The sequence below is a fragment of the Mauremys mutica genome, chromosome 3 (genome assembly GCF_020497125.1).
Source record: "Mauremys mutica isolate MM-2020 ecotype Southern chromosome 3, ASM2049712v1, whole genome shotgun sequence".
Classification (NCBI taxonomy): Eukaryota; Metazoa; Chordata; order Testudines; family Geoemydidae; genus Mauremys; species Mauremys mutica.
In genome coordinates, this window is record NC_059074.1 from 110,816,696 (window position 1) to 110,837,168 (window position 20,473).

General features: G+C 41.0%; 1 protein-coding gene across 3 annotated transcripts in view; it reads left to right on the plus strand.

Moving 5' to 3' along the window:
* ADGB (androglobin) overlaps positions 1-20,473 on the plus strand; it is a 215,269-nt gene that overhangs the window by 107,146 nt on the left and 87,650 nt on the right. For all 3 annotated transcript variants that reach the window (XM_045012031.1, XM_045012029.1, XM_045012032.1), the window contains 3 exons: positions 2,080-2,125; positions 16,179-16,347; positions 19,892-19,955. In XM_045012031.1, the coding sequence (XP_044867966.1) occupies positions 2,080-2,125; positions 16,179-16,347; positions 19,892-19,955 (279 nt within the window). The remainder of the gene's footprint in view (positions 1-2,079; positions 2,126-16,178; positions 16,348-19,891; positions 19,956-20,473) is intronic.

Genomic DNA, 20,473 nt, shown 5'->3' on the forward strand with positions numbered 1-20,473 from the left:
ATATTAAATTCATATTTAAGGGACTTGTTTTTCCATAAAACACCTTTTGTTATATCTGTTGCAATGTTAATTCAGAAATTTTACCATACATAACTGTAAAACCAATGGACTTTACTATGTGATTGTCCTGCATCCCCCAACATGAGGTCTTGATTGAAAGGCGTAGATATATGGCCATTGCAAAGCCCCATCTGGCACTTGCCTAATGTGCCACGAAAACAATGCTAAAGGGAGTGCATCTGTTTTGCAAGCCTTAACAAGTGCAATGGCTTAGTGTGCATCTGCAAGATGATATGACTACATTACCTGGGTGCTGAAGGTGTTTACTCCCACTTTGGTACTCACTAGTTCTCAGAACCACAGTTTGGCAGAGTGCGTGTCTTCGCATACATACATGTCTGTTTGCATGTATATTTAGTAGACACACAACACGCATTTAGTAAGTTGCTCATCCATATGATTGATAGCATTCAACTCTGTCCCATCAGCACTCTGCTATGAATTCATCTCTGTGTGAGACTGATATTCCAGACCTCTCACCAGATTCAAACAGCCTCCATTTTTTGAAACAGGCAACCTGACAAGCAAACTTCTTTATTCTTCCCTTCAAATGTGGAATCTTCTTCCAAAATTGCACTGCTCTGAAGTACACAACAGGCAATATTGAGGCCTAGGACAGTATTAGTTCTAAGTTTAAAATGTCCCAAATCCCTCCTTTCCATATGGATAAAGAACTCATTTCTATCCCCAGAAGGCTATATGATAATGAAGTTTTAAGCAATGACAACATGATTCTTTAAAAAAGCTATTTTAGTTAATTTTTAGGTGTTTCTAAAATATATTAAAATAACTGCTTTGTTGTATGTGGAACTGCATAGCTGGAATCATAATAAAAAAGGAAGCTTGGCTTTATAGGTGAAGGATTATGAAAAGCAGTAACAATAGTATTTTCATAAACCTTCTTAGCACTTTTGAAATAGTTTTCCTGCAAAATATGGTGCATGCATAGAACACCTGAGGTGGTGTATTATTTGTACTGATACTTGTTTGAGATTATCAGTGTATCTCACTGTACTAAAAAAACGATAATAGTATGATGTCATATACATCTACTTATGTATCTGTACAGCCTATATGAAGTCGTAAGAATGTGTATTGTGACTTATGTATGAGAGAACACATGATGGGGTGTAGCACAGGAGTATTGCTGCATTAGTTTGCTAAGTTTATCTGACTCATGAGTGGCTTTACCACAAGTGAAATATGTAAGTTATACCAACCTATTGTCAATAAAAACCTTTATGCCACTGAACACACCATGCATTTATATCACACATTTTCAGAAGTTATTTTAGATATGTTTTTTGGTAGTGTTTTCAAAGAAAAAGAAAATTTTGGAATTGTCTGTAATCCTTGCTGTGTTATTTATTAAAGTTTTGGTAACTTAAAACTATACGGAACATTATGACATCTTTATTATTTTACAGCTTCCCTATGGCATGGCTTTCATTTCATTTTCATTTTCATTTTTTACTGGTTATTGATTTCTTCATCATTAAATATAGCCCTCTGAATTTAAGTGTGCCTAAAGTCATACCCTCAGTCATTTTTGTACTATTAACTGCTGGTGTCAGCTAAAAAAAATCACTGTAATTAGGGATACCATTTGTTTTCCAGATTTTGAGGTTAACCAAGCCGCCTGTCTGTTCTGACGCAGTTAAACTATACATAAATAAATATTAAAAAGACAAAGTTTAATCAGTAAGAATGAGATCTTAGAATCCTTACTGAGGCACAACTCCCATTGGGCTGCATATTTGAACTGTGTTAGTTTGTGTATTTGATGTATTATGTAGATATAACATACCTGCTAGATAGTCTAACTTAACCATATGTCAGAGGGGTAGCCATGTTAGTGGGGTAACCATAAGTGATTGTCTCATTGTATATTAAGAGATATATAGAAATCTGTTTTGTGGTTTTTTTTTTTAATTTTAAACTTACTTCTCAGCAACATGTATGTAGCCAGGCCTACATATGTAAGATTGTCATGACCAGATTTTATTTTTCCCCATATAGGAAACTTCCCTCATTCAACAGCATAACACAGAAGGCCCCACTAAAGGTAATCTATTTGTGATTAAAATAGATCATATTCATTCTTTCACTGATTTCATATGCCTTTGGGTCTAAATCTTACTCTTATTGAAATCGATAGCAAAAATGTTAACGTCATTGGGAACAGGACTTAGTCCATAGTGAGGGATTTCAGATAATTGGAAATATAAGGTAAAGGTTTTATACTGCAATCTTAAGTGGTTTTAATTAATGTACATACATATTTTGAAAAATAAATACTTCTGAAACATTTACAATTTTCTTTCATATATACTATGTGTGCTGTTTTTGTCTTTTCCTGATCATTATGAATGCTGTTTTAATTTAGGGGAAAAAAGTGAAAGGCAAGAATAAATGAGAGCTTTCATTGTGAGAAATGTTACATTTTAAATGTGTGTAGGGAGGGAGGCAGTTTTGAGCATACTTAAAGCTGAATATAGATTTTTTTTTTTAATTCAGCTGCATGTTGAGTCTTAGCAGAAGAAGGGAGTGAAAATATTGTAGCACTGTAGGCTGAAAGGGAACAGAATTGAAGAGATCCCTGTGGGACGGGTAATCATGAAGAGAAACCTCTCCTTGTTAGTACTCTTCCACTGTGCGAGAAGGCAACTGGGTGTGGAAGGGAAATGTAATGATGCATATCACCTGTGTGGAGTGGAGACATTGTGCAGGAGATGGGAGAGATGAACTATGGGTGAGGCCAGAGAATCCTCTCTCCATTCCTTTCCCATCAGGTGAGGGTTGTCTGTCATTCTGCAGCAGATCATTTGGCCTGGTTTTGAAATCTCTCTTCACACTACTGTGCAGGGGTTCACACACAGCATGGAGAGTCATTCTGTGCACCATGTACACACTCCCTATATGCTCCCCCCACCTCAACACTGCAAAGGGTGAGGGGTTTGCAGGACACTGGCCATACATCTTATGATACTAGTGGTGGCCAGGCAACCCAGATTCTTTGTGGCTAGGTTCCCTGTGCACTGCCTCCATGCTGGATTGTATCCACCAAAACCTTGTAATTCCTCCTGTATTTGGACTTTGTGTGGAGAACAGGATATCCTATGACATACCAGGGTACAATCCAGACTAATGTATTGTTGTGCAACTGCTGCCTATGCTGCCGTTTACAGTGCTTTGCTGCTGCAGCCTCCAACCTGGGCAGCTCACAAACAGCCTCCAGCATACAAATCTCTCCCAGCTATGTCTGTGTGTACACTGCAGCCAGCCAGTCACACCTTGGTTCTTACCAGCCTTAAAAATCACCACAGGGTGACCCCAACGTACTCCCAGTCCCAGATTTCCCCCCAGAAACGTATGTCCTGTACTGCCCAATCCTCTCCTGGTCAGAACAAATATATTAAGTCTGTTATTCCTTTCAGAGAATAATATGCACACAATTTGTTAAGCCAAATGGGGTTACCTAGACACTTCAACTTGAACCCACTAGATTAGATAAAACAAGTTTATTAACTACAAAGGGAGATTATAAGTGAGTACAAGTAATGGAATCATAGAAGTCAGAAATGGTTACAAGAAAAATAAAGATAAGACACTTACTAATGCCTAGCTTAACAAACTATATTAGATTCAAGCAAAGTTTCTCACCACATGCTCCAGCAGATTATTGACCAAACTCGCAGGTCAGGATCCCTGGTGATAACAGACTCCAGTGTCTTCCTCTGTCTCTTCAGGTGCAGTAAATGCAATGGGCAGGGAGAGAAAGAAGGGTGCCTTTGGGTGTTTGTCCCTCCTTTTTATAGTTTCAGTCCCCCTTTTGAAAAACATTTCCAACTCAGAACCAGGAGACAATGAGTCTATGTGGAAGGTATCAGAGGGATAGCCGTGTTAGTCTGGATCTGTAAAAGCAGCAAAGAGTCCTGTGGCACCTTATAGACTAACAGACGTATTGGAGCATGAGCTTTCGTGGATGCATGCATCCGACGAAGTGGGTATTCACCCACAAAAGCTCATGCTCCAATACGTCTGTTAGTCTATAAGGTGCCACAGGACTCTTTGCTGCTTTTATGTGGAAGGATGTTCCCTGCTGGTTTTCTCACCTGTTTGAATTTCCTTTTTCTTCCCTTCCTGCTTGATGACTGTTTACTGCTTAAATGCACAGTAAGCAGGGCACATATTCCTTTGTTTAGGACAGACCTGTTTGCCAACTTCCGTTTGGGCAGGGCTGTGGGGTTTGAAACATGTTAATAACACCATACAAGGGAATCTTATAACTTCACATACAATGTTGCTGAACATATTTTACCAGGACAATACTGACCTGCAAATTATTGGTTTTCAGATGATACATTACAAAGCGTATTTTGTACAAAGATTATTACATAGTATTCAGAGGGTGAACATGAGTATATTCTGCCACACACCCTTGATAAATATACATAATAATTACAGGCATCAGAGGCTGGAGCTCCTGGCTCCCATGGGATGCTTTCCTAATGGCTTTGAGGTACAATTATTTTCTTTAAATAATGCTGTGACAATGCACCTCATATTCTTCATAGTGATATTATGAAATGATTATGGCATAATTTGATGCATTTTGTACAAAACAGGTCATGTAAAGTGTCATTGGAAAAGTTATGATTTGCTGAATATGATATCCTATTTGTGTGCATATATCATTTTTGTATTTGAAGTTATGAATATTGACTATATATCTGTATTTCACATGTAGTCAAACCTGGGCGGTACTCATTAGGCAAGATGCTTCCAGTCTAAATAGCTGGTTGTGAAGAGCCCATTCAAGGTAATGGGCCATTAGGGAAAACAATAGACCTTAGGAGAAGCTTATCTCCCCTCTCCCCCCCCCCCCCCCCGTGAGCCTTCCTGAGAACGCTCCAGACAGCCTGTAAGTGATGGCTGCTATGACTCTGCAAGGGCAAGTGACCAGCCCACATGACTCTGGACTCCATTTTCGGGGCCTGTATTTTTCCACAAACTGGTCTGGGAACTGGTTTTGGAACAAAGAGTTCCCGCCATATGCTAAAGCTATATAAGGCAGGGAGTGACATCATTTGTTGTTCTTCACTGCCCCACAACTCAAAACCTGAGAGAAGCTCCTAAGGAAAAGGCCTTGGAATCGGGGTGGGGATCCCAAACTGCAAAGCAAGTACAGCTTGTGCTTTGAGAATCTGCAAGCCTGCTTGTATCATCGGTCAGGATGAGAGATTGTTAATTCAAATCCTATCCTTCTAGTATGTTAAACTTAGTTTGTGTTTTTGTTTCTTTTCTAGGTAATCTACTTTGATCAGTTTGCTATCACTTATAATCACTTAAAATCTATCTTTGTAGTTAATAAACTTTATATTTTATATGTTTTTTTATATTTTAACCTAAACCAGTGTGCCTTTAAGTGAAGTGTCTGGGGAAAATCTGTTTAGTTACCACAAGTGTGTATATTCCTCTTCACATTGAGAGAGGGGTGGACATATTAATGAGCTTACACTGTCCAGATCCCTGTGCAGTGCAAGACCATATCATGTTGGGCTTATACTCCAAAGGGAGGTGCATGCTTGAGGGGCTGGGAAACTGACTGGGGTCTGCTGTTTACACTCAGGTAGCCCAGTTTGGGTGAGTGGTGCCACCTGCTGTCCTGTTGGTGATAACAGGGTGAGGCTAGCTGTGTCCAGGGCCGGCTCCAGAGCCCAGCGGGGCAAGCACCCGCCTGGGGCGGCCCTTTCCCGGGGGGGCGGCAGGCTGGGCCGGCGGACCTGCCGCAGTCATGCCTGCGGGAGGTCCACCGGAGCCCCGGGAGCAGCGGACCTGCCGCAGGCATGACTGCGGAGGGGACGCTCGGCCGGCGGCTCCAGTGGACCTCCCGCGGGCATGACTGCGGACGGTTCGCTGGTCCCGCGGCTCGGCTGGACCTCTCGCAGGCATGCCTGCGGCAGCTCAACCGGAGCCGCCGGACCAGCGAACCGCCCGCAGCTGCGGGAGGTCCAGCCGAGCCGCGCGACCAGCGGACCCTCCGCAGTCATGCCCGCGGGAGGTCCGCTGCTCCCGCGGCTCGGGGGCGCCTCCCGGGCATGACTGCTTGGGGCGGCCAAAAACCTAGAGCCGCCCCTGGCTGTGTCCCCAACTCTGCTGTGTGTCTTAGAGACATGCAGTAGTTCCCACAGTTCCCAGACTGCACCCCAGGGGTGACAACCCATCACAAATGCAATTTGTTATTGACTCATAATTTATTAGCTAAACAATTCTTTTAAAAATATGTGATTTATTTTTAAAAAGCATCTCACTTTAAAAAACAATGTTTTGGCCTAATGCTTTATATTGTGTCATAATGTATTACATCAGCCTGAACCAGTCAGCTCATGTTATTTCAAAATAATTTATTGTGACACTTTCAACTTCATAGAACATGTCACAGCATGAATCACAAACCAAAAAATGGGAGGATCATGTCCGCTTTAAAGAAATGTTTTATTTAAGAGCAATATTCTGAAATATACATTTTTCTAAGACTAAAAAGATCAGATTATTTGACTGGTACTTCAGTAACTTTATCTCTTAGGAGTTTATTTTCAAGTCAATGGGTAGTCAAATACATGAACTATCTGAGTATAGTCAGGCACCCTGTGTTCACTTGCAATAGTATTAGAATCTCCAGCAAGTAGTTTGACTTATCCCTATTGGGTGTTTTGTTTTAGAAATAAGATGAAATGTCTAAACTGACTTATCCTGGATACTGTTTCAGAAAGCTTTGTTACCTTTATTTGCTCAAATACCTAGTGAGAGCAGCTTCAAAAACCTTCTGTTTCTCATTGTTTCCATGTCCTGATATGGTCTATGACCCTAGTCCAGCTATAAGAACTATGTGAATGGACCAGCACTCAGGTGGAGCCTATTAACTTCAGTGGGATGTTATAGGGCTCTTGAGATCCACCTACATGGAGCAGCTTTCAGAACTGGGGCCTATAGATAACATTTTCCAAAGCACTGAAGTCACTTATGAGCCTAAGTCTTATTGAAAGCCTATTGGACTTAATTTTCTTAAATCTTAGGTTAACTTTTTAAAAGCATTTGTGTCTTACATCACCCTCTTCAAGTGTGTATATTATGTTTATCTAGTTGACACTCCATTTTTTAAAATTATATATCTCATATCAAAATCATATTTAATTTTGAGAGTAGTGGGTCAAATTTATCTGACGTAGTTCTGACTTCACTGAAGTTACATTAGGAATGATCCTGCTCCAAATTATTAAAGTAGTAGTAGAGAATATTATGTTGTTGGAGAAGCTCAGAGGCCTGGATGCACAAAAGTTGTTAGGTGCCTGAGTCCCTGTTTCAGGGTAAAGGGAAATGGAATCTTGCCACTTTGCTTCTATGGTCTCTGACTGTGTAGCAGTGCATGTGCTTGTTAATAATGTGACACTTGGCTGCTGTGATTGATCACCCATAAAGTGCTCATGTGAAGTTCTCCATGCCTTCCAGCATTCTCTTTGTTCTTTCTACTCTACTGCTGATACTTATGGCATGGTCAATGACACATCTGTGTGGTTTTCAGCTCCCTGGTCCCCATCATGGCCAAGACACCGAAGGTGGCCCCTGCCATCCTCACACATTCTGGGAGCTGAGACACCTAGGCTGCCGCCCTCTCTTCCAGCAATCCCTTGCAAGCCTGCCTTTGCCTGCACCCTTATCAGTCTCCATTTTTTTTGATGTCCTCTATTCCCCATCCACGTCTTCCTAGGCATTAACCTGGTCCTTGAGCTCCCCCCCTAAAAGCCTTTCCTTAGCACCTATGCTCATTTGTTGAGTCCTGGCACCCATGAGCTTGTTGGCATAGGCTTGCATGAAGCCATTAATGGCCTTGATCTCTGCTTCATTGATGTTTGCTCTGTGCTGCTTATGCTATCCCCACCTCCCCAGGGTGCCTGGTGGCTGCTCCTTCATTCTGGCATCCAATACTTCCATGCTGGGGCACAAACAACAGAATGTGACCCAGGCTTCAGCTTTTATCGCGTGTTCCAAAGTGGTGCTTTCCTGTGACCTCATGACCATGTGGGTCTGTGTTCAGCTGACACCCAGTCCTCGCTCAGCACTTGGCAATCATATAGGCGCCTTAGTCCAGCCTCCTGTGTTGAACTCTCAGACATAGGAGCCTATGCAATTGGCGAGGTTCCACCTTTGGGCACCTAACTCTTATGGATTAGCTATGCAGTTTTGAAACAAAGGAATGCTTTCTGTGGAGCCCCAGGATATGAGGGACCCTACACCCCAACACAGATGTGTGCCTTTCCAATTCTTGCTTCCCTCCTTCTTCTTCTGTGTGGTCCTCGTGGAGCAATGTGGTTCCTTTCTTGGGTCAGCTGGTGAGGGTGGGCTATGTCTGTTCTGGGACGCCAGGGGTCTCTGTTGGGCTGCTGATATCCCTGCTGTGTTTGGCTGCAAGTCTCCTCTTCTCCTCCTCCTCATTCTGTGGAATTGGTGAGTGTTCTGAGCATTGCCTGCTCTTCTGTGTTGTTCTGTGGGAGCTGCGTATTTGGGGGGCCAGATGGTAGGAGTGCCTGGTGGGATGTTGTGTTGAAGAGTGGGGTGGGGAACCTACACTGTCTTCCCTTCTGGATCAGGGCTGTCCTGTGTTCCTGGAGCGCGTTTCAGTGGAGGAACATGATTAGAGATGATTTGATTTTTTTTTCCAGTGGGCAGCTGGCACCCTTGCATACATTTGAATGACCATGTAATGATGAGGCCCAGAAGTAAGGCTGACCTGTTTCGACTTCCATGGTATGAGACTGCTCCCCTCCAACTGTGGACAAGTTTGACATAAACCCATGATGCCTTTGCAGCCATGAGTTGCAGGACATCTCTGATGTGATCTTGGATTGAGGGTGATTTCTGGGAGGATGTCCCATGGCTGGGGTCTGGCAGGTCGCTGAAACTGTAGAAAAGTGTATGAAAGAGATGGTGCAACATGCAACTCTGCTCCCCAATTCACCCCTCTCTTCCCCTTTGTTGCTCCACATTCCTTCCTGTGTGTGGGATCACATGTCCCTTGGGTGATTTGAACTCACTGCCATCCGTATCGTCTGTTGCTTATGTGTCTGGAGTCCTGGGTGTGTGCTTTCCTGTGGAGATCTTGAAAGATGAGTGAAATGGACTTTGAGATGAGTGGGTGTCTTCTGAGCCTGTGGCCTTGCAATCCATTTCTGAAGATGTACTTTTTAGAAGATAATGTGATGTCCTTGTGCTTTCAACATGAGAAGCTCTGTAGAGCTGACTTTCATATGGTTCTGCTTGACCACCCAAGTGGGGTGTTTGGGTGTGGAGGAGGTGGAAGTCTGACATGTGCCTTGCTGAGCTTCCGGGCTAGCTTGGGGTGCTCCCAGCTCATCTGGCTTACCTTTTGAGCATTGCTTTCTAAAACACCTAACTCTGTCCTGCCCCCCATTTGTTTTACAGGGAGCCTAAGCACCTAACTCAGACTTTGAGCTTCCCAATTTTGTTCCTGTGACTTTCTAGGTGCCTAACTTCTTTTGTGCATCCAGGCCATCCTCCTATTTCTCTCCCTGTTTTGCCAAAAAATGTAAATAAATATGCCAGTTTTTTGGGAAGTGAATTCTGTTCCCAACGTTGTGAACACTTATTACAAAGTATTTTGTGCCGTAATTTCATTTTAGACTCAGTTACCTCCTTCTCAAACAGATATGGAGCGATCTGTTTTATTAGTGTCCATTATTTATATCAGAAATGCTGATTTATAAAACTAAGACATAGGAAATTTTTCTTATTTAACAATTTTAATCTTACACCATTTTAAGCTTTTATTACTCTTCACTTCACTACTCTGTTTTTTCTGCTGCACATTTTGTCCCCTTTTGGACCTTGACAAGTTCTGGTTAATGTAGGGTGACCAGATGTCCCAATTTTATAGGGACAGTCCCAATATTTGAAGTTTTTTCTTACATAGCCTCCTATTACTCTCCTCTCCCTGTCCTGATTTTTCACACTTGCTATCTGGTCACCTTAGGTTAATGTGATTTCATGTTTCTTTACAATGAATTAGGATCAATCACATCAGCCACACTATCAGAGGCTCTTTCACCTGCACATCTACCAATGTGATATATGCCATCATGTGCCAGCAATGCCTCTCTGCCATGTACATTGGCCAAACCAGACAGTCTCTACGCAAAAGAATAAATGGACACAAATGAGACATCAAGAATTATGACATTCAAAAACCAGTCGGAGAGCACTTCAACCTCCTTGGTCACTCAATTACAGATCTCAAAGTTGCAATACTGCAACAAAAAAACTTCAGAAATGGACTCCAACGAGAGACTGCTGAATTGGAATTAATTTGCAAAATGGACACCATTAAATTAGGCTTGAATAAAGACTGGGAGTGGATGGGTCATTATACAAAGTAAAAACTGTTTTCCCATGCTATTTCCTCCCTCCCCCCCACTGTTACTCACACCTTCTTGTCAACTGTTGGAAATGGGCCATCCTGATTATCACTACAAAAGTTTTTTTTTCTCCTGCTGAAAATAGCTCACCTTAGGAATTAGACATTAGGAATGGCAATATACAAAAACCTGTAGGAGAACACTTCAACCTCCCTGGCCACACAATAGCAGATCTTAAGGTGGCCATCCTACAGCAAAAAAACTTTAGGACCAGACTTCAAAGAGAAACTGCTGAGCTCCAGTTCATCTGCAAATTTGACACCATCAGCTCAGGACTAAACAAAGACTGTGAATGGCTTGCCAATTACAGAACCAGTTTCTCCTCCCTTGGTTTTCACACCTCAACTGCTAGAACAGGGCCTCATCCACCCTGATTGATCTAACCTCGTTATCTCTAGCTTGCTTCTTGCTTGCTTATATATACCTGCCCCAGGAAATTTCCACCACTTGCATCCGAAGAAGTGGGTATTCACCCACGAAAGCTCATGCTGCAAAACGTCTGTTAGTCTATAAGGTGCCACAGGATTCTTTGCTGCTTCTACAGAACCAGACTAACACGGCTACCCCTCTGATACTAGCTCACCTTAATTACTCTCCTTATAGTTGGTATGGCAATACCCATTTTTTCATGTTCTCTGTGTATGTATAGCTTCCTACTGTATTTTCCACTGCATGCATCCGATGAAGTGGGTTTTAGCCCACGAAAGCATATGCTCAAATACATTTGTTAGTCTCTAAAGTGCCACAAGTACTCCTCATTCTTTTTGCTTCTGTTTAGTTACTGATTACTAGTGGAACTTAGCTTGAAAACTCATGTACTGTATTCTAATTTTTTGTTTAGTGCAATAGAAGGTATCACATTATTTACCTTGTCTGCTATCTCACAGAAAACTGTTGCTTGATTATTTACTCGAGCAGGGCACCATAAACAAATACAATCTGAAAATAAAAAACATAATGGGAAATCCAGATTCCACATGAACTGAATTATTATTTAATAAATAAGATTTTCTTGTACAATAAATACAGGCTATATTAAAATAATACATTATCAAGTAGATTTTCTATTTATTTTTGTGGAAAGAATAAAGAGGCCTCGAACTGAACAAGGATAAACGTTCTAGTTAACAGATTTGAGTACCATTAGCATTGCAGCATTATATAATATTTGTATCATAATGAAAATACTATGTAATTAGTAATGCTATCACTTCTTTCTGAGTAGGAAAGTGTGTGCCCTCACATGCAATCCCTTTACTCAGGTAAATATGAAAAATAATTTCCCAGTGGCAGGCTTTTCATTTATGGTGCTCCATGATTGTGATTTAAAATATTAATTTATGCCATGCACTCTAATAGGCTGAGAAATTGTTGAGAGAGGGGAAAAAAAGAGTGCATGGAGCTGAAAATAATTTTTTTTTTCATTCCTATTCTAGGGGATAATGTATTTATATTTCCTTTGATTACAAGTATTTAATTTTCTAGCTTTTTAGAGGACATTTCATATATATATATATATAGATAGATAGATAGTTGGGTCATGTTTTTTTTCTTGCTTTCTATATCTAATAGCATTAAAGTATATTTATCTTCTGCTTGCTTTGTACAGATATTATATTTTTGAGGTGCAACCATGTTTATAGCAATCCATAAATAATGTAGTAAATATATATAATTGTGTCCGGCTGATGATAGCTATGTTAAGATTTTTATCATAAATCTTTTCGGGGCCCACCAATAATACACACAGACTTGTTCTGAGTTTATCTTGTCACTAAAACGATGATCATAATACTTGAAACAACCATTTTAATGTATTTTATTTATACTGCAGCTATCCCTATTTTGCATGAACTAGGACAGCATCAAACATCTTCACATGACTGGGGGGAACAAAAGCATCTTAAGTACCCAACTCAGGCCTGGTCTACACTACCCAGTTAGGTCGATGTAAGGCAGCTTATGTTGACCAAATATGTCTGTGTACACACTGCAGCCTTGTTCTGTCAATGTAAGTGCCTTGCTACACTGACATCATAACTCCACCTCCACAAGAGTTGTAGCACTTATGTTGGTGTAGTTATGGTGACACAATGTCTGTGTAGACACTGCATTCCTTACACTGGATGTTGGCTGTCTTGTCAATTTCACTGGAGTCATGAAATTGACAAGAAAGCCAGGAACTAGAGCAGGGCTGCCCCAGGCACCCCACTCCCAGCTGGGCAAGAAGCCTGGCTTAATCTTCAGAGAGGCAAGAAGACCAGGCGGCTGACCCCCGCTCCTGGCTGGGCAGGGCCACCCAGAGGATTCAGGGGGCTTGGGGCAAAGCGAGGGAGCAGTGGTGCTTGTACTTACCCGGTGGCGGTTTGGGTCTTTGGCGGCATTTCGGCGGTGGGGGGCCATTCAGTCACTCCGCGTCTTCAGCAGCACTGAAGGGCCCCCTGCTGCTGAAATGCTGACAAAGACCCAGACTGCTGCTGGGCCAGGGCTTGCGGGGCCCCTGTGGGGCCCGGAGCAAATTGCCCCACTTGCTCCCCCCGCCGGTGGCTGGGAGTGGGGAGCTGAGAGCCCTGAGGGGCAGGTGAGCTCCTGATGGGGAGCTGAGAACCCTGGCTCTTAGCTCCCCATACTGCCCCTCTTTAGTTTGTGGAAGCACTCCTGGTAAGGGCACACCCCACCAATAGTAGGGTAGTGTGGACATCAGCCACCATAGTAATTACTGCAGTGGCTGTAACTTGACCTAATATAGGTCAGCATAGAGCAGTAGTGTAGACGTGCCCCTGGTTTCTTTGTAAGGACCTGAGATGGCAGATAGCCACCAATAGACTAGGGTCCAGATTCCCCAGAGTTCAGCTCCCATTTAGGCATCTAAATGAAGTGGCAAGATTTTCAGAAGTTCTAAGCACCCTACAGTTCTCGTTGAAAGCAGTGGGAGCTGTTAAATGCTGAGCTCTTGAAAATTTGGCCCTGTCTTCTTTTTTAAAATGTTTATTCTTGTTCCAGCTCTTGTACTGCTGTCAGAGAGTCTGAATATGTCTTACCATGTGTACAGTGCCTTGCAATAAGGGCAGTTAATCTTTATTCAGGAGTCTTTCCTTTTGTATCTTGATTTTCTGCTGCTTTGCTCTATGACTTGATCTGTTTTCCTTGTCTAATTAAATTCTTTATTTACAATTTTATTTTACAATTGTTTTTTTACTTTTCCCTCTCAGTTTGAATACTTTAGAGCCTTTCTAATCAATTTTTGTTTTCCACTGGGGCTTGATGTTGTTGCATTTATCTTTATTCTGCGGGCTGTCTATGAAGTTTTGACTTACAGTATGCTTGTCTTACGACCTTATTTATTTCGTTATTACAGTCATTGTCACAGCACACTGTATATTTGTAAATTCAAGTAGGACTTTCATTCTGACTTGCTTAATGAATTAGCTATATTATATTTACAGGTAATAGTGAAACTTTCTGTGCGACAGTGGTTGGATTTAAAATAGTGCTTTATATTGAACATTCGTTTGAACACTTCTCAGATATTGCACTTACAACGTTTATTCTAGAGATTAAATATTCATGTTATCAAAAGGTTTTGCAGTTGACTTCACCTGGTAATTGCACTTCTCTGCACAAAATAAGCAATAGACAAGAAGTTACTAACTGGCATGTTTTAAATTTAATTAATTTTTTTGTGGGCCCTGTATAGCTTGGATAGGCATTTTCCTTTTCATATGTACATCTAAATAAATCAATATATACACAAAATCTGCCCTTTGGTTAGAGCCCAACAAGTTACCATGACAACGAGATCTGACTGCCTGGGTTGGGAGGAACAATTCATTTATGTTTTCTTCATCTTCATCACTCCATACAGAAGGGGAAGATTAAGCCATTTTGTTGGATTGTTTGCCCTCCACTGGGGATTGGGAATCTAGGGTGCAAAGGGAAGGGACGCCAGGTTCAAGGCCATGAGGTATACATCACCTTTTCCCCCACCGTATATACACACAACTTTTCAACACATCTGCTCAGGAGAGAATGCAATCTAGGGCTGTATTAACTTCTGAATGGAGCCCCAGTGGTCTGTGAAAGATGTCTTTTATGTCTGGACTGTAAAGGCAGCAACCAGCAGGGAAACTCTGTTTGCACAAGTCTGTCACTGACTGCCATATTCAAAAGGAGCAAAGGATAGCCTGATGGGTCAAGAAAGTAGCGTGGAGGCACTGGTGACCCTGGCCTCCAGCATTTCTTCTGTGATCCATGCTCCCTGATTGTTCCACACACTTATGGAATAAACCACAGGGAAAGCCTAGTTTTCTAGCCCTTATGCAGGCTTTCCAAATAGGGGACATCTTGGCCTTGTATTGTCTTCTATTAAACTTCTTTCAGTTCTTGCAGAAATTGGTTGCATAAGGTAGAACAACCCACATTCAGCCTTATCTTACAAAACCATCACTTCTCCAGCAGATCACCATATGTTTCACTAATCATGGAAATATTACAAAAGCCACATTTTGACATACATTAAGCATTTTAATTAGTTTCTCTCATTTGTTATACCCATTTAGATATTTCGTCACTTCTTTTTCTTTAGCAAATGTGGATGAGGCAAGAAAATTAGTAGTCTGTTCGTATCTGAATTAATCTGTCTGTTTTACAGTATCTCACAGCAATAGTGCAGTACAGAAGCCTGTTTTCAGACAAGACTAAAAAGCTCGGACAATAATTTATATAACTCTTATAGAGCAGGTTGTACGAAATGTGACCTCTAAACACAACTTCTTTTTAAATAGCTTGTTATTGTCATTGTGAAAGGTACCAGTTTGGCATCCCTGGGATTAGTAAATTCTTCTCTCTAGAAATCAATCAAGGCATAGGAAACAACACCATTAGCTTCTCCAGGCTGCCCTTGCAAAATGCATAAATTGACCCACTTCCTGTGATTTAGGTTAAGGTAAAGACTATCATTTTGTTGCAGAATACCATATAAAGTGTACATTACACACAGTGTCATTCACTTTTTCCTCTGATGGCTAGCCAGACCAAAATTTCTATATCCATATTTGGCATAAGTCAGATTGTGGTAGTCTAACTTTCCTAAAGCAGTATTAGGCCCTGTTCCTGCAAAGTAATAAAGTTAAGTACGTGCAGGACAGGTGGTGGTGTGTCCTCCACAATTCAGTGGATGTTTGCTTTTGCTCTTCAGCTATTAAAAATCTCATGACATCGCTGCTTTTCTTTGGGCATATGACCAGAGAATTTTGGTTGAAGGGGCTTGTGTTCTCCACTATATAGCTGACTTGGGGTTCACTGTTGCAATCACAGAGCTACGGGATGTCTAACAGAAGTGCCAATGTTAAAAGTTCTAGCTTGGTGTGCAATGTCAAATGTATAGATAAGTGGAGGTGGGAAAGTCAGAAAATTCCAGTTACAGCCAACTAAGGGTTTTTTAAATTTGTTTTTGCTATTCTGCCGAGTTGTTTTATTTTACTTGGTTTTATTTTATTTTCATTTTCAAAAGATGTGGAAGAAAAATCTTGATAACTTTTAGAGGTTCCCAGTACAAAATCAACATTTCTTGAATGTGCACATTCTTAGCATGTTGAAATCTGTGTGTACTTCTTATTTATGCAGATGAATTAATTGAAAATATAAGTATTGATGTGACTCAGACATCAGAAGCAGTTGACACTAGTATATACAGCCAGACAGTGGATAAATCACCAGAAGAAATTGAGTCAGAACGGAATCCTGTTTCCAGGGAAACATGGTTTGATTTTGACGACTTCTCTACTTGTTTTCAGTAAGGAGCAGAGGTTTTGTTTTATATTCCTTAAAATTTAGATTAAAGTAGTGAAGTACTGTAAAAAATGGCTTTGTAAAAATTGCATCTTAACAGATCTACTTCCTTGTGTGTATACTGAGTCACGTTGGCTTAATTTTAGGAACAAAAATAAATTGTTAGCATCTTTTACTCCTCTTAGTACTGCAGAATCAACACAGCTAAGCGAAGGCAAGCTGAATTCTATTGGTTCTTGTGCATCATCAATATAATTCCAAATTGCTATACCTTTGCAAACCGAGTAAAGGCAGTGGGATTGTACAGCTGTCAATGAAAGACTAATATGCAGAAGCTTTATTATGGATGAGAAGGCAAGAATTCAGCTTAAGGACTTGTCTATATTGTATATTGTGTAATATAGACATGGTTGAACCTGCTTAAATCAGTTTAGCTTATATAATAATAATAATAATTAATATAAACATTTTAGATTGATTTAGTTATAATTTAGACCAGGCTATAGATGCTGGGTTGTGTTTATAAGGCTGGAAGTTTAAAAAAAAAAGTTTTAACTTGTAAATTTAATGTACATGATTCTGAAATCATTGACCGACGAAAACCATGCAATCCAATGTGCCATTTTTACAGTCACTTTTCAGAGTAGAACTATACTTTTAAATAGAGCTTTTCAGTTATTTTATTCATCTCTGCGCAGAGGGCTAGCTCAAGGCGTATTCACCATTCATGTCCCACTTCAGCAATCTAAATAGACTTCACTATCTCAGGGTGTGTCTACACTGGAGCTGGAGATGTAATTTCCAGTTTGGGTAGATATACTCACATAAGCTCTGATCCACTAGCCTACTAAAAATAGCAGTGTAATCATCACTGCGTGGGCAGCAATATGAGCAGCCACCCAAGTACAATCCAATCAGAGACCCTAGGAATGTGCTTGGGGTGGCTAGCCCATCCTGCTGCCCATGCATCTATGGCTACACTGCTATTTTTAGTTGCAAGCTTCTAGTGAACATAAGAACGGCCATACTGGGTCAGACCAAAGGTCCATCCAGCCCAGTATCCTGTTTACTGACAGTGGCCAATGCCAGGTGTCTCAGAGGGAGTGAACCTAACAGGTAATGATCAAGTGATCTCTTTCCTGCCATCCATCTCCACCCTCTCACAAACAGAGGCTAGGGACACCATTCCTTACCCATCCTGGCTAATAGCCATTAATAGACTGAACCTCCATGAATTTATCTAGTTCTCTTTTAAACCCTGTTATAGTCCTAGCCTTCACAATCTCCTCAGGCAAGAAGTTCCACAGGTTGACTGTGCACTGTGTGAAGAACAACTTCCATTTATTTGTTTTAAACCTGCTGCCCATTAATTTCATTTGGTGGCGCCTAGTTCTTATATTATGGGAACAAGTAAATAACTTTTTCTTATTCACATTCTCCATACCAATCATGATTTTATATACCTCTATCATATCCCCCCTTAGTCTCTTCTTTTCCAAGCTGAAAAGTTCTAGCTTCTTTAGCATTCATAGTGCTAGTATGTATACCTGAGCTGGAAATTACACCTCCTGCTTCAGTGCAGACATACCTTCAGTCCTATAGAGCCTGTAGCCAAAGTAGGGAAACCCAGTTCTTTCAATCCTAGACGTTTTATATCTTGAAAGAAACCCGGAAATTGTTCCTTATTTTTGGATGTATTCTACAGGCTATCCAAGTGTTGAGCCTCTTGTTTGATGTTATATAAACAAATAACCTTAATTGTTTTCATTTGCCCCAGTTCTTGCTGCATGTTGCAGTGTTGTGTTTTCCTTTGGTATTTTTACAGAAGTCAGAATTTCTTAATATGCAATCCTAGTTCTCAGAGGGGGAACCTATTTTTAGATGTTCCAGTTTTCTCTGCATTTTTTTTAAAGCTTTTGTCTTTTAGCCTCACTAATATTTCAGTTATTTTATTTTTATGGTTTATTTCTTTGAGGAGCCTTCACTTACCACTCATTAAGAATTGACTGGAAATTCTCTACGGCAGCGGTTATTGTCATAGGTGGTACATGAGGGAGGGCTATAGCTAGTGCCTGAACCTGCATGCTACCTGTAGGGACTAAACACTACAGAGCACTTTAGAGTTTGGGAAGGACTGCCTGTCTCATGTTAGGGAGCACCAGATCAGGAGCAAGAATCCTTCAAGATACCTTTATTGAAGCAGAGTCACCAGGCAAGTGATTTCCCCCTTCCATTCTGCAACACTGTTTCCTATTCGTAAAGGGTGCAGTTTAGTTACAACTCCACTTAGAGTCAATGGTGAAATATGAACAAATTTTTAAAAGGTTTGTTAGTTGAACATAGAGTAAATTACTGTTAGCCTTTTGAAGACCACTGTAATAAATTTATATGCCAAATTTCCTTTTTCTCATTTCTAAAAAGAATAAGAGTTACCTATTTTTAGAACTTACACTTTTTAACAATGATCCCTACTGATCCTTAAAGACTTTATTACACAGAAATTTTAGCTGCCAGGCTAAGATTTTTATCCTGGCAGCCAATGATTTTGAATGTCTTTCTTTGCCTAATGTGCCCAATTTTGGGGGAGGAGGAGCAGATCAGCAGTTATAGAATTGGTGAATGTCAAGAAAGTATCACTGCCTCAATAGGGACTTTGAATAATCTGAACTCTTCCTTTGTATAAAACCCTGAACTCTGGTTCAAATTCTGTCATCAGTTAAAGTTGAACTCAATGAGGTTAACTGGGTCAAACTGAGGTCACCATTTGATTCAGTTTCTAAGTCGTTTTCTGGCTAACACAATTTCTTAGAAGTGTTAACAAATTACATAAAGGCAATCATCCCCTATAGTGATGCCTCTGCTTTTTCTATAGTTCAGTGATTTTTTAGGTGTTAAAATTTTAACGCTATTTCAGTTTGTTGCCATTTACAAATCCAAATAAGATGAAACTAGCTGTCAGACCTGCATAAGAGAGAGTTAGACCTGCAACAAAGGCACTAATCAATGTCAACAGCAGGGGTCGGCAACCTCTGGCACGCGGCTCGCCAGGGTAAGCACCCTGGCGGGCTGGACCAGTTTGTTTACCTGCCGTGTCGGCAGGTTTGGCTGATCGCAGCTCCCACTGGCTGTGGTTCACCGTCCCAGGCCAATGGGGGTGGCATGAAGCCATGGCCAGCACATCCTTCACCCGTGCTGCTTCCTGCCGCCCCCATTGGCCTGGGACGGCGAACTGCGGACAGTGGGAGCCGCAGTCGGCTGAACCTGCCGACGCGGCAGGTAAACAAACTGGCCTGGCCCGCCAGGGTGTTTACCCTGGCGAGCTGTGCGCCAGAGGTTGCCGACCCCTGGTCAACAGCTTTCACTGGAGATAAATTGTACGTGTTCATTTTTTATGAGGCTTCAAATGTTGAACCACTTTCAAGAAATAGTTTTGAGTCTGTTTCATAATGGATAGAAATGGTTGCAGTAGCATTATGTGGGATGAGAGAAAATTTACTAAATTAAATTATTAATACTAAAATTAATTTTCCCCTCATTTTTCTTTCTAGGAACCTGCATGTTTTCCACAAACCAAATACATATGCTTATAGTTATCAGAAAGCCGATTTTAAGGTAAATGCATGCATCACATTATTGATTTCACTTTTATTTTATTGAAAGAGTCTACGTCTTGATAATTCATAAATCCTAAATATTAGTGCTAACCCATGAAGAACAACTATTACAGACAAAATAATAATGCGAAAATAATATATATGGAAATACTTAAGGCAATAGTGGTCATCATTAAAAGTCAACATGTTGCTGATACTTATACTGCAATATTTCCCTTCCTTCAAAATCATAAATGACAGTGGTACCACAGCTTACTGTTTGGCAATGGCTGAAAAAATGCTGACTGTTGGAGGTAGCAAAAAGATTTCAGTTTACACTATAGAATACAGTGTGCCAGATCCTCAATTCCACTTAAGTTGCAAGGCAAAGGTGACTTAAATTTGCCTTGAGGCAGCAGCTGAGATGCAAAACAAGAGCATCCCAGACTGATTCAATCTCTGAGAGCCCCAAGATTGGGAGGGCAGAAATATAGTCTCCCATCCCTTGATTCTTTAGGTGTGCTAAGTGCTGCTCAG